Source organism: Cotesia typhae, unplaced genomic scaffold (assembly GCF_013202065.1).
Source record: "Cotesia typhae breed Kobodo isofemale line unplaced genomic scaffold, CoteBio_Ctyphae contig_5, whole genome shotgun sequence".
NCBI classification, from domain to species: Eukaryota; Metazoa; Arthropoda; class Insecta; order Hymenoptera; family Braconidae; genus Cotesia; species Cotesia typhae.
In genome coordinates, this window is record NW_027423757.1 from 7,028,981 (window position 1) to 7,043,356 (window position 14,376).

At 27.6% G+C, this 14,376-nt stretch overlaps 3 protein-coding genes across 3 annotated transcripts in view; 2 read left to right on the forward strand and 1 right to left on the reverse strand.

Annotated features, from left to right (window-relative positions):
- Rhogef3 (Rho guanine nucleotide exchange factor 3) overlaps window positions 1-2,114 on the forward strand; it is a 30,617-nt gene extending 28,503 nt beyond the window's left edge. Inside the window, exons 18-20 of the mRNA XM_074247913.1 lie at window positions 271-484; window positions 553-798; window positions 877-2,114. Coding sequence (XP_074104014.1) covers window positions 271-484; window positions 553-798; window positions 877-1,010 — 594 coding nt within the window. The 3' untranslated portion in view covers window positions 1,011-2,114. The remainder of the gene's footprint in view (window positions 1-270; window positions 485-552; window positions 799-876) is intronic.
- Window positions 2,115-4,344: 2,230 nt separating this feature from the next.
- On the forward strand, window positions 4,345-9,462 carry LOC141531066 (prohormone-4). The gene is made up of 4 exons (XM_074248558.1): window positions 4,345-5,090; window positions 5,884-6,015; window positions 6,115-6,267; window positions 6,633-9,462. The coding sequence occupies exons 1-4, from the start codon at window positions 4,973-4,975 to the stop codon at window positions 6,824-6,826; spliced, it is 597 nt and encodes a 198-aa protein (XP_074104659.1). The 5' UTR covers window positions 4,345-4,972; the 3' UTR covers window positions 6,827-9,462.
- Window positions 9,463-9,771: 309 nt separating this feature from the next.
- On the reverse strand, window positions 9,772-14,337 carry Msh6 (DNA mismatch repair protein Msh6). Its single transcript, XM_074248552.1, has 5 exons — window positions 14,046-14,337; window positions 13,570-13,767; window positions 13,320-13,435; window positions 13,049-13,114; window positions 9,772-12,820 (listed from the first exon to the last, which is right to left on the reverse strand). The coding sequence occupies exons 1-5, from the start codon at window positions 14,191-14,193 to the stop codon at window positions 9,884-9,886; spliced, it is 3,465 nt and encodes a 1,154-aa protein (XP_074104653.1). The 5' UTR covers window positions 14,194-14,337; the 3' UTR covers window positions 9,772-9,883.
- Between the last annotated feature and the right edge of the window lie 39 nt (window positions 14,338-14,376).

A 14,376-nucleotide genomic window follows, 5' to 3' on the forward strand; every position in this document is an offset into this window, starting at 1 on the left:
GATAAAAATAATTGGAATTGATTGATTCAATATACTGATGTTTACTTAAAAAATTTTTCTTCTATTCGCTGTCGCAATAAATTTGCTTAAAAAACCTCCTGTTATATTTTTTCTTCAATTCATTTTTTATAACTAAAATCTATGAGAATAACTTTTAAAAATAAAACTGAAATCTAAAAAATTTCATACCTTAATTTGGAATCCTCATAAAAATTGAAATTAATTTTTTGTAATAATAAAAATTATAAATGAAATTTTTTTTTGTTTCAGGGTGAAGATTTAATAGAAGTTTCATCCCAACTAATTTTTCAAGGTGACGCAGTAAGAGTAACGACTGGAATGTGGACTAATAACATCACTCTCTTCTTATTTGATCACCAGCTAGTTTATTGTAAGAAAGACATTCTGAAACGTGATACGTATGTATATAAAGGTCGGATTTATCTAGATACTAGTGAAGTGATCGATGTTCCCGATGGTAAAGGTTCGTAAAATAAAATAAATAACAAAAATAAGAAAAATATAAAATTTTAAGATAAAATTTTATTGCAGATCATCAACTTGGCGTTACTGTAAGACATTGTCTTAAAGTATACAGTTGTGTACGAGACAAATGGCTACTATTTTGCTGTCGAACGGCTGAAGATAAACGTAAGTGGCTTGATGCAATGTCAGAAGAACGGCGGTTAGTTGAACAAGATCGTAATGAAGGTTTAGAATTTCCTGCCGCCGCCAGGCAACTTGCTCGATTGGCTGCGACAAGACAACAACATCGTAGGCCACCGATAAAACCTCGAAGTATGTTAACTCAGTAATATTTTTTTCTGTGATTAAATTAATCGTACATTATCTGTAATATGTTTACTATTTTCTCAGATAAAACTTACAAAAGAGAATCGTATGAGATGCCCGCATTCCAGCCAAATTCTTCAAATTCTCTAGGTCGTAAAGTTGGAACGTGGTTTACTTTTGGTAGCGGCAAAAAAGGAATTAGATTACGGCCATCTTGAGCTAGGCCTACCTTCGTACCATACATTGACTTATGATCACTAGAACAAAACTTTGATCTCAATGGAGACAAAGTTGCTTTGTTGCAACCTATTGTCATTTTTTGAAGATACAAACTTTTTGTATGGCACGAAGGCTTATCTTTTTTACAATATGGCCAAATAAATAACGTTAAACTGTGTTTTGGGATATTTATCAGAACTGGGTTTGATAACATAAATCATTTATCGACGACGAAATATACTGTGACATCAACGAATGCCAAAGTTACATTAAGAAGGTATAAAGAATTTTATTTCTATCTGTATACTAATTTTCATATAGATTATAGGTAATTAAATACTAAATAATAAATTATATTTAGATACATTGATATATTATTATAGAAGCTTAGTATAAAATCTAATATACTTTTGTGAGTACAGTCAACACAAAATGCAAGAATGTGCATCCTAAATTGTTACTTATGCTAAGAATAAATATTGACTGCACATGGCATTGACTAGAAATCTATAGTCAATACACGACTATAAAGTAATTAGTTAATAATTATTAAGATTTTATCAATAATTTCAAATTTATTCAACTATCAAATAATTTTATTCATTGATAATTAATCAAGTATATTTTTAGAATTTTTAAATTATAATTTATTTATTTTTAACTATAACAGCTAATTTTTTGTTTAATCAATCTGTCTAGATATTTTTCTCATTTTCATCAGAAAAAACGTCTTAAATAATGACTTACATATGTTCGGAAAATGAATAAGAATATAATCAATTTTAAAATGGAAGTTTAATTTAATTTAATTTTTTTTACACTGATGAGCTGCTCTTGTTCTATATTAATAAAGTTTATAATTGTATACCATATGTATTGGTCTACTTAAATACTAATGAGAGACGTGGAAATATTAAAGGTTCGAAAATAAGATTAAAGTATGAGATTAATTGTAATGACATGCAATTTTGAAGATTATGATCCGACATTTGTAGACGGATAAATAAACAGTAAACAAAAATTCGTACAAAGAGTATGGAATTTAAGTATTTTCACAACTGAAAATTTAAGTCATTAAAAAAAAAAAAAAAAAAAAAAAAAAAGACTGAAAGTGAATATTGCTTTTGAACTTGTTTTTCATTCGCACCTAATAGCTTAGTACAGAAAAAAGAGCAATCACTCTTTTAAGCAATTATTAATGACACAACAATACAATAGTAGTGAAGAATTATTTATAATAAATTTCAAAGATCGTTTCTACATTGTTTAGGTTTAACACAATATATTTGCCACTGAGGCTGATAGCCATTGTATTTAAATAATATCGATCTTTAGACAAAACTATACTAAAAATTAATCTAACGCATCAACTCGATGAATTGGATAAAGCTGGAAAAAAGTGATTCGCCACTGCCATAATAATACATTGTGGATGAATTTATCAATGATAAAATTGAGAAAAAAAAAATGAAATCAAGTGGAGTTATTAAACGTCTTAATAACTTTTTACGTAGAATAGTATAAATTAACATGTTTTATATAACTGAAGTAGAAAGCATTATAAACTGTCATTAATTAATAATAAGAATAATTTAGTTAATGAATAATTAAATTACTGTAGTATATTTGCATGATAATAACTTGCTCGATACGCACATTGTTCTTTTTTAATCAAGTAGAATCTAATAATTATTATATTTATTATTATTATAAGCTTGTAAGCTTTGTAATACTTACCTGCAAATGCAACGATTACTATAATGATAATTTATATAAATAAATTGTCACACCCATTGAGTACACATATATATACTGTCCCCATGGAGGTTTCAATACGTATAAACGATGACAATATCATGAATATGAGTATATAAGTCCCTTATTAAATATTAATTGTAAAAAGAAATAATCTATTAATATATAAATATATACGTAAATAAAATTATAGTGGTAGAAGTAGATATGGTTAATCTTATAAGTAAAATATATTTGTTGTTCGACATAAAAGTGTTATTTTTATAGATAAATTAATGATAATTCTTTATTGATATATTCTTCCAAGGAACATGAGTAATAATAACAATTGCTACATAGCAACATTATTTAAAGAATGTTTTCTTCTTGAAAATATTAAAAATTTGTATAATATAATTATGATACATGAATCACAATAATGAAAACAGTATCTAAACTCAAAAATAAAATGATTTTTTTAATTCATATCGTATCAAATCGATTCGATTAGTAGTATAAATGATTTATATGTATAAATTGTGTTTAACATGCAATGATTATTTCTTGATATTGTGAATACACGAATGAAATATAAATATTATAGATGTATATAAATAATTAAATTTAGTGAATGTTATAACTTATAACTAATGAAAAACAGGCAAAAATTTTGAAGAGGAAAAAGAAAAACAATGGTATCTAAGAATTAATAGCATGTTGAATGGAAATTTTTTTTTAATCAGACTTTGAAAAATTGTAATTGATTATTGATATAAAGAAAAAAATTAAGGTAAAAGAACAGGATATTAATATTAATATTATTAGATGTAAATAATAATATGATCAAATTTTTAAAAATAATAACAGTTTGAAATGAGTTAAAGTTGTTGAAACAATAAAAATTTGATCTTTAACTTCATTGTTATTGGCGCATATTAGTTGTTTGCCAATTAATTTATTGTTCTAACATACGAAAAATAATTTGTCAATTATAAAAGAATTAAAAGTGCAGTTAATTGTGGAAAATAAAAATTGCATTTTTTTATAAAGATGTGGGTTGTTTTTTTTTTTTTTTTTTAATTAAACAACAGCTAATGAAGTAAAAAAAATGTGTGAAGAATATATCAGAAAATGTGATAACATTAAATCCACAAGGATCTTGATAAAAACCCGTACTATTTATGAAATTGTTTAAAATAATACAAAGTTATTATCTATAAATTTCCATTTTTTTACTTTGATAAAAAACATTTCAAGTATTATGATTTACTTTCATATTAACTTCCCACGTATTCTCTTGTATTCTAATTATTTTCAATATAAGTGTATATATAATTTATAGTATACGTTCGTTATTGTTGGAATTTATTATCAATATAAGTACGAATGTCAAAATATTGAGTTAAACCTATATGAATAAACATTTTATAATTGAAAATTAATTCTATGTATTTATTAATTTAATTGATGAAATATAGATTAATTATTTCCTACAAGTATTGCTTAAATTAACACACTGTAAATTTTATAATAAATAATATTTTTAAATTAGAATTAAAATTAATTTATTTAAAATAAATTCAATTTGAAATTTTCATCAATTTACAATAATGAAAAATTAATTCTTTTGAAATCCGGAAATCCGATTTCAAATTGTGGGCAGTAATTAATTATTATTCACCATAAACTCAATAATTTCACTAATAATTGACTCTAATCTGCACTGTTATTGTTGTTTTTAATGTGGGTAGGTTTATTAAACATTATCGTTTATAGATAGAGCGAAAAGAAGGAAACAATATAGAGAAAACAATAGAGAAAATAGAGAAAACAATAACTGGAGTGAAATCGATGAAAGGATTAAAAAAAGAGAGAACAGAGAACAGCGGTAAGCTCTGAAGTAGTTCTCAGATCCGTTCAGTGCTTCTACCCTCTCCCTCGCTATCACTTTTATAACTTGCCGCCTGTTGTGAGAATCAGAAAAAGCTCAACGCGGCATTACACCGTTGACATTAGTAACCGCGCACGAGCTCGCGGAAACTAATACTATATTTTTTAACATTAAAATTGTATTAGTGATTTAACGTCATACTGTTCGGACGTTTTTAAACGTTGCGTAAAAGATTTAAGAACATAAAAAGGAATTAAATTATTCCAGTAATTTTATTTAATTTAAGAGCAACCTTTTTGATTACTGATTAAAAAAAAGCGTTTCAATATTTCAACGATGATTTGTAAATCGTCTACTAATTTGGCGATTAGCCTAGCTTTCATTGTCTTGTTCAGACCAGCTAAAACTATTGATCTTGCCCGATTTTATGGACACGTACATTCCAAACGTTCAGGTAAGCAAAATTATTTTAAATTATTAATCAAGAAAAAAAAAATATTTATTTGAGAGAAAAAAATTTAACGAAATTGTAAAAATTTTTATTTAAATTTAACGAAAAACTATAAGTGATTATTTTGTTATTATAATCTAAGCTTAAACTTTGATATTTATAAAAATATATCGTGTGACATTGTATACTTGAACCTTTTTTTTTTTTTAATTAACTGGGAGTGCCTTTTCTGCATGTTAGTTATTGTATGCTCTTCTTCGATCGATACGACATGATAACTGCCGAGCAACAGTTGCTGCTTTAATGAAAAATACAAGAACAAAGTTACATCTACTTGCTCTGACGCCTTTTAATAAATAATTTTCATCACATAAAATAAATTCATTTATAAATAAAATATTCCTTTGAGTCAAAGGAATTAAAATGTACTTCAATCTTTAAAGAGCTTTCTAAATTGGGTCAGGTGTCGATCCGAGCATGTCTGACGACGTATATTCTCAAGGTCATCAATTTTGCCGGCAGTTAAAATTAATGTCCCAACAAGGTCTCTCGGGAATTTATGAGTTCACTATTTCTACCCGACGCTTTTTTACTAAATTATTATTAAGTTGTTTTTAATTTTCAATGAATTTTATAATTAATTTGAAAACTCATTTTTAAAAACTTTATTTCAAGTTTTCAGTTTAATTATATAAAGTTTAATCAATTTAATTCTACAAATTCGTGAAAATTCATTGTAGATTATATAATTAAATTACGATAATTAAATTTTTTAAATATTGTATTTATTTATAAGGAGATGCTTGTCACCCTTACGAGCCATTCAAATGTCCGGGAGAAGGAACGTGTATCTCTATTCAGTATTTATGTGATGGGGCTCCAGATTGTCGAAACGGATACGATGAAGATCCTCGACTTTGTACAGCTGGTAAGTTAAGTTCTTAAATGATTAAACGATTTATTAATTATTTTATTGTTCATATTTATTAGTGTTGAGCTTATTATTTACGAAAATTTTGCTTTTCAGCTAGAAGACCACCCGTAGAAGAAACTGCTAGCTTTCTACAATCTCTTCTGGCAAGCCATGGTCCAAATTACCTCGAAAAACTTTTTGGCAGTAAGGCAAGAGATGCATTAGCACCGTTAGGAGGTGTTAATATGGTGGCAATCGCACTTTCTGGTTAGTAATAGTTATGTTTTGATCCATTTATAAAATAGAAGGTAAAGAAAATAAAAAAACACATATGACCGACAAAAATTCAACGATTTTTCTACAAAAAAAAAAAATTTACTTGGACAAAGTAAAAGTTTTTTTAAATCAAAAAATCTTTTCTTGATTTGAAATAAATTTGATAACTCAAAAAGATTTTTACGTTTAAAATAATTACGGTTATAGATAATAATTTTTGAAACCAATAATAATTTTAATTAAGAATTTTTTTTTATTTTTACGTGCAATTGATTTTTATTCTTAGGAATTAAAGAATAAATTATTGTAAAAATAAATAATAATTACAATTGTTGAATTTTTTTTTATAATTTCAGAATCTCAAACAATTGAAGATTTTGGAGCCGCATTACATTTAATGCGTTCGGATCTCGAACACTTGCGTTCAGTGTTTATGGCAGTCGAAAATGGAGATTTAGGAATGTTGAAATCACTCGGAATTAAAGATTCTGAACTTGGTGACGTTAAATTTTTCCTTGAAAAGCTTGTTAACACAGGTTTTCTTGATTAAAATGTTTAAGACTTAAAAAAAAAAAGTAGTGGTTTTTTTTAGCAAAATACCACTACTATTTTACGCGATTACGAAGTCACAATTACATAATTACATTTACCTTTAAGCATTGCGAAAAAAAAACTATTTCATCCACAAGTTATAATTAAGAGTAAAAAAATGAAAGTATATATATTTATCGCATTTTTTGCTGTGCGAATTCAACTATATAATCAGAAGGGACTCGTGTTTATTTTTCCATGTATAAGATGAAAAAATTTTTGTCGACTTTAAAAATTTTTAACTATATACATCTTGAAATCACGATTATCTCGATCGGGATAATAATAATTATTATTATTCTTTCATAATAATATCTTGCTATACAATCTTTACAATTTTCCTATTCGAGCTTATCTGTACAGCTTTGCATATAATAAATGCAACAATAGTACAATATTGTTAGCTAATTTGTGGGGAGAGGGAGTAGTAAAGTATTAAATATTTAATACTTGCTATTTTAATTTACTTCCTATGTTGAGACAGAGATGATAATCGTAACATAAATATGGATGGCCTATTCAGATTGTTATAGGTTGCTATTTAAAGTCAAAGTTAGATAATTAAATTTTTTTTTCATTATTATTTTTTTATTTAGATATTTTTATTAATAATGAATTCTTCCACCGGAATAATTTTTTTCCCAACTTTTACGTTTACTCAAACTTCCATGGGTTTTTAATTATAGGAAGAATACTAATTACTTAAAAGTAAACTTATTCTTTAGCTTTCAATAAATGTAATTGTGGTTCAATAATTTTTTTCTTCCATCTTAATTGATTTCGTAGATTGAAAAAAATATTGCTGAGTAATAAGTTTTAAGTGAGTTTTATAAGTTTTTAAGATAAAATAAATAAGAGGTCTTTTATTTTTTATTTTTAAACTTTGGATAGAAGTTCTAAGCGTTTTCGATCAATCTACTGAGGCAGTGAAGCGTTTAAAAAAAAAAAATCTATAAAAGTATTTTTATTGGACAAAATAGATGAAAATGCACTTGAACCTTTACTAAATCGATCTATCCATGTGTGAAAATACCTCTGAACTTTTGCTTACGACTCAACAGGATGGAAGTTCTGTTTTAATAAATTAAATGATAATTTTTTTTTTTAATCACTATTAAAACTTGCGTCGACATATCAACTGCACTCAATAATTGATTAAAATAATCTCAAATGTGTACGCTTATTGCAGTTATATATTTTGTAACCGACATTTGACTATTAAACTTAATAACAACTATAAGCATCATTGTACCTGTTAGTGCATTTATGCACTTTTTCCAATTAAATTCTTTGAAATCACCATCAGAAAATCAATCAATAGATAAAAATAGTATATTAAAGTAATTCTCAAAATTTTTTAATAATTTTTTTTTCCAAATGTTTTAGAGTGACATTCTATCCTGGGGTAATATTTTACATAACATTCTCAACGTACGAAAAATTAATCTTTTATTTATTTTCTTAATTAAATAACTTCCTCAATATTTTATTAATAAGGCACTATGCATATCATTAGCATTATATTACATATCAGGACGTCTGTGACGCATAAATTAAATTAGATATTTATGTAAAAAACTCGAAGAATATTTTTTAAATTTACTGGCTAAAAAAAAAAGGATATAAACAAACAATATAATTTTTATGCAGTTAAATTTTCATTATAGCCATCTAGTGAATAATTTATTTATATACTTATATTAATATAAAAAAGTATTTCAATTATTAGGATGAAAACAATAAACATATCAAATTGCTGATTGCAATATATACATATCAGTAGCATTAATTAATAATAATGACAAATCAAATTAATAATATAATAATAAGACCATACCGTATATCAATATAAGTATTTCATATACTCTTCTTTTTGCTGTCTAGCTATAGTTATAGACATATTAATTAGTAATTATTAGATATTTAATATTTTAGACGAAATTCAAATATTAAAAATTAATATCGAGTTAATATTACAATTACGTTTGTAGGCGATTACAATAATATTAAATTTGGAAAATATAACAAATATTTACTGAAAATTTTTTGGACTTGCTATTGAATATCCACCAAGATAATTAATTTTAATTTAATTTGGGAAAAATAATAGAAAATAAGATTTTGATTGAAAAATACTTTTATAAAAGAAATGAGAACGATCTTTAAATTAATTATTGTTGTGATTTAAAATAGGGCCTAAATCGCAACAGAATTTTTAAAAGATCTTTCAACTTAATAATGCCTAAGGGTTAAATCGAAACATTTTGCTTCTTATTGACCCTTTAGTATACTCGAAAGTAAGATTGTTTCAATATTTTACATCGGAGTGTAATAAGGACATGATTACATAAGCATAGTATGGCTTGAAGATTGATATGGAATTTAAAATATATTTCAATTAATTATAAGTGTATTATTTTTAACTACAGATTGAGTTAACTGCTTCTTTAAATTATTATGAATAACAATTTTTTTTTTATTACTTGATTATAGTAAAAAGTCAGTTTTAATTGATTTGAATTATGTCCATTTAACATGTATTGTATTTAATTAATATTAATATTAGTTTACTCAATAAAATTAATTTTGAACCTATTGGTACTATTTATTCATATTATATATTAATACTTATTTAAATATTCTATAACATTTTTTCATTTCAAATTTTTATCGAGTTAAAAAATAATTATCAAAAATTATACGATAACTTATTTTATAAGAAATTCAATAAAATAATTAATATTTCATTAAAAGTATTTATTTAAAAAAAGTACAAAATTCAAGAACATATACGAATAATTTAAGTTTTTTTTTTATGGTAACTATTTTATTAAAATGAAATAATTAAAAATGGAAAATTTTCATTTCCGTAACAGTGAACAAATGAAACAAACAACATTGAAATTTATTTGAGCAAAACACTTTTTAAATTATAAAAAATATCTAATATCTATATGTTAACAATACTGAGTATTTTGTGTAAAATATAAATATAATAATAGAGTATGGCGAAAAATTAATTTTTTATCTTCAATGTATGCATTTGATTAAGTATGTCTTTAACATTATTATTCTCAACATTACATAATGAAATAAATAAATTCCGCCTGTTTCCAGCATCTTCTAGTTCCTTAGCAAGTTCGTTAGCACGTTTGGTAATGTTTGCTTTTATTCCCGCAATTCTTGCAGCATTGAACCCGTATGATTTTGGACACGCACCTTCGACCAACTTGTATAAGAACGTAACAGTCTCTTGGGTAGCGTCAGACTCTTCACTCTCAACTAAACAAGCCATGTGAGCGGGTGAGACATGTGGATTGTTTTTGAAATCTTCTACTAGTGCATGATAATGAGTAGAGAATATTGTTCGACAGTTAAGCTCGATAAGGGCTTTCAAAACCGCCGCTGCAATCGCTGTCCCGTCGTGTGTAGAAGTACCTCGACCAAGTTCATCGACAAGAACGAGAGAATTTTTAGTAGCGTGTTGTACAAATGCAGCAGCTTCACTTAATTCAACAAGGAATGTACTTCTTCCAGTTATCATATCGTCATTAGCACCAAGTCGAGTAAAAACACGGTCTATTAATGAAAGTTTGCAACTTTCTGCTGGTATATGGCAGCCTATGTGTGCCATAATACTCAGTAAACCGACTTGACGCATGATTGTTGATTTACCGCCCATGTTGGGCCCAGTTAAAACTACTAGAGGGCCATAATTGTTCGTTGCAAGTGATGTATCATTAGGAACAAAGTTGTCTGAGGTAATGAAAGGATGTTTGCCATCTTTTATATCCAACATAATTTCATTACTATCAACTATTTCCGGAACGCACATACTACCGCTTCTTGAGTATTCAGCGAGTGAAATTAAGACATCAAGAACGGCGACTTTGTAAACAGCCGTAGCCCACATGTCGTAATGCTCGCTGAATTTTGCAAAGGTACGTCTGTCGGAATCTTTTAACACTTTTTCACGCTTTTCTTCAGCTTCAGTTTGTCTTCTAAGAAGTTCTCTAGTTTCTTCAGTCCAATAACGTTTGAAACCTTTCCTTTGCCCTTGTAATTGATAGCGATCACTAATTTTTTTCGCTTGACTTTCAGGTACCTCAAGTTGATAAGCATTTTTTTTAGTTCCAGTATACTTAACATTAGCCCCAAAATGTCTGCATTGTGTTTTTAAATAATTCTCGGCATCAATTTTTATCTGTTCTATTTCAGCAATTACGTTGTCATATTCGATATCCATTCCTTTTTTGGGAATAATACATCCTTTTTCTAATGCTGCTTCTGCGTCAAATCCACGTTCAAAATGTCTGATGGTTCCGTTTAAATCAGGAAATTCTCCATTAGGCTCCAGTTGTGTTGTTCGGACTATCAAATTACTTTCAAAAGGTTCAAAAAGTTTCATTATTTTGAGAACTTGATCAAAACCTTTAAGACAGCTTACAAAGTCGTTGATTTTTCTTTTATTGTAAGTACCCATTTCAAACATAAATGCTCGACCATCAGGATGACTCTTTATCTTAGCAGCGTTTCCGTGAGCGTGTATTTTACTCAATAATCTTTCGAGATCTGGAAGAGTACTCAAAATTTTTTTAGCATCCTGACATACGTGAAAAAGGTTAACAAGTTCTGTAATAGCCTCTTGACGACTAATTATTAAATTTTTCTGACAAACTGGACGACAAATCCATTCTTTTAGTAACCTTTTCCCAAAAGCTGTGCAACAGTGATCTAAAATTGTTAAAAGAGATAAACTTCCTCTAAGAATATTCAAATTATTTATTGCGACAGCGTCGATTACCATATTTGCAAGTGGTCCAATATTTTGCCCATCAACAACATTCATATCTGGAGGCACATAAATTTGAAACTTTTTTTGTGCCAATAGTTGCTGATCTAGCTTATAGTCTGACAATATGTAAACGCAAGCACCCAGAGCATTAACTGCCAGTTGTTTATCATCCGCTGGGCTCAAACCAAGAGTGTCTCGCTCATTTAAATAAGGCTTCAGACCTTCAGGCCAAGAAAATTTAGATGATTCATACTTGAAATATTCCCCTTCGTGAAGCTTCTCAAGAACTTTTGTCGCTGACCAAAACTGTGAATCTTTTAATAAGGCTTCTTTCATTGTTGTGGTTGGCAATTGAGTATTGATTATTTTCATTGTTACTTGGGACAGATTTCCTTTTTCGTAAACCACGTGAACAGGAGTGTAATGAGATAACAACGTAAGTAAACGCGAATTATGACGATCGTCTTCAAATTGACCTAGATAAAAAATTCCGATACTTGTGTCAATGAAACAAACTCCGTAAGTAGGCAGCTGAGTTGAGTTTTGTTGCTCAACTATAGACATTAAATATTTAGAATGGGCTGAAAAACTTTCAGTGTCTTGAATGGTAGCCACTCTTGTGCCTCGAGTACTGATTTGACAAATTTCACGTTTAACAACTTTGTCAAATTTAGTTGGTTTTGTTTTTTCACAACGCTCTGCCATCATTGCCGGATTTTCCGTTTGTTCAATACGAGCAACTTTGTAACCTTTTTCAACGAGCATTGATGAAAAACGCCCATAGCTCACTTCAGGAAATCCTGAATGAGCCCATTCACCTCTCATAAAAGTCAAGCCGAGAGCATTCACCCCAATAACAGCATCCATATGATATAATTCATAAAATTTACCAACTTTAAAGAAAAAAATACAATCCCAATGTTGAGTCTTGAGTATCCACCACTGACGCATCCCTGGAGTTTGCTTATCAAGAAAATCTTTCGGGACATAAATTGTTTTGGGATCATATTCCGGATGGTCTGGTCTTCTTTCTTTAGCATCGCGAATTTTTTCCGGCTGAAGAAATGGGAGCTTCAAATGAGGCCAACTCTCATTGCCTGATGCTGGACCCGAAGGCAAAGCTGCTTTTTGCAGTTGGAAGGATTTATTCGATTCATCCTATAGTTAAAGTTTATGTTAATAAAAAGTACTCATCTATTGATCGGTCATAATTATAAAAAAACAGCAGACATTCAATAACTTTTACAGACAAATGAAATATTAAGAAAAAATAAATAATACATTTATATCCAATACTTTTTGAATTTCAGTTTTTTTATAATATATTAAAATGTATGCTATTTTTTTATGTCATGATAAATAAAGTAATAATCCATTTATTCTTACATCATCAACAATTTTCTTCTGGACTGGCCATGATTTTTTAGCTTTACCAGGATTTCTTTTAGCTACCTAATTAAAAAAAAAAAAAAAATATATATATATATATATATATATATATATATATATATATATATATATATATATATATATATATATATATATATATATATATATATATATATATATATATATATATATATATATATATATATATGAAAAGATAAATTATCATGAAAAAATTAAATTGACAAAAAAATCGTAAATGTTATATTACTCGTTCTTTTTGAGGTGTCGGTTCATCTTCAGTTTGGGTGTCTACAGTAGTATCTGCTTCAGATGTAGGAGCACCTGATGATATTGAAGCTTCTGAGTCTTCAGCATCTTCATCATCTGTTGTTCGAAAATAAATAAAACAGTCAGTTTTTAATAAGCACAAAATAGCAGGTATATACTAAAAATTATCTATGTGAACCGCGTCTTTTAAGAACCGTGTCTTATTTTTCATAGATCTTAAACTATTTTACCTGGCTTATATTCATCTGAATCGTCCCCACTGTCATCTGAGGGAATAATAATCCTCCTTCTCTTAGTCTTCTTAGGGGTCTCTTCATCCTTGTCTACATCTTCCAAATTCTCTTCATCGACCTTGGGTTTTTCTTTTTCCTGTCGTTTTCTTTTCGGTGTATTAGATCCCTCTTTATTCTCTTTTCCATTAACAGTAGCTAGCAAAAATTATTTAAATAAATTTTATGATTACATGACACGAATACTTATACTCAATGTAATCTCTTTAATTAATCTCATTAAATAACTATTAATTTATCAAAAAATAATTTTACAATCTGTGTAAAATGTAATTGTTCACACAAAGAAAAATATTGAATGTCAGATTATACATTACTCTAGTTTTGTATAATAATTATTAATCAAGACGATATAAATATATAAATATGAAAAATAATAATTAAATTAATAAATAAAAAAAATAATTAACACCAACCTTTTGTTTTGGGATTAGTAGCACGTTTAGGTGTTGTGGGTTTCGGACTTGATTCAACTTTAGTCACTTTATTATCCTCTTTTTTGGTTACTTTTGGTGATGTAAAGTAATTAAAAAGAGTATTAGTCTGAGTAGGACGTTTACTCATGATTAATGATTTATGAAAACACGATATTGAGCAATGGCTTCACTTATAACGTTTTTCTATTGTGGGTCCATACAACACAAGCACTTCGCTACGTTCTCTGCTCTACAACTCTTGTATATATAAACTATAACTGAAGACGCAAATGCCGAAAAATGCCGTATTATTCGTGGTTGAATGAATTAA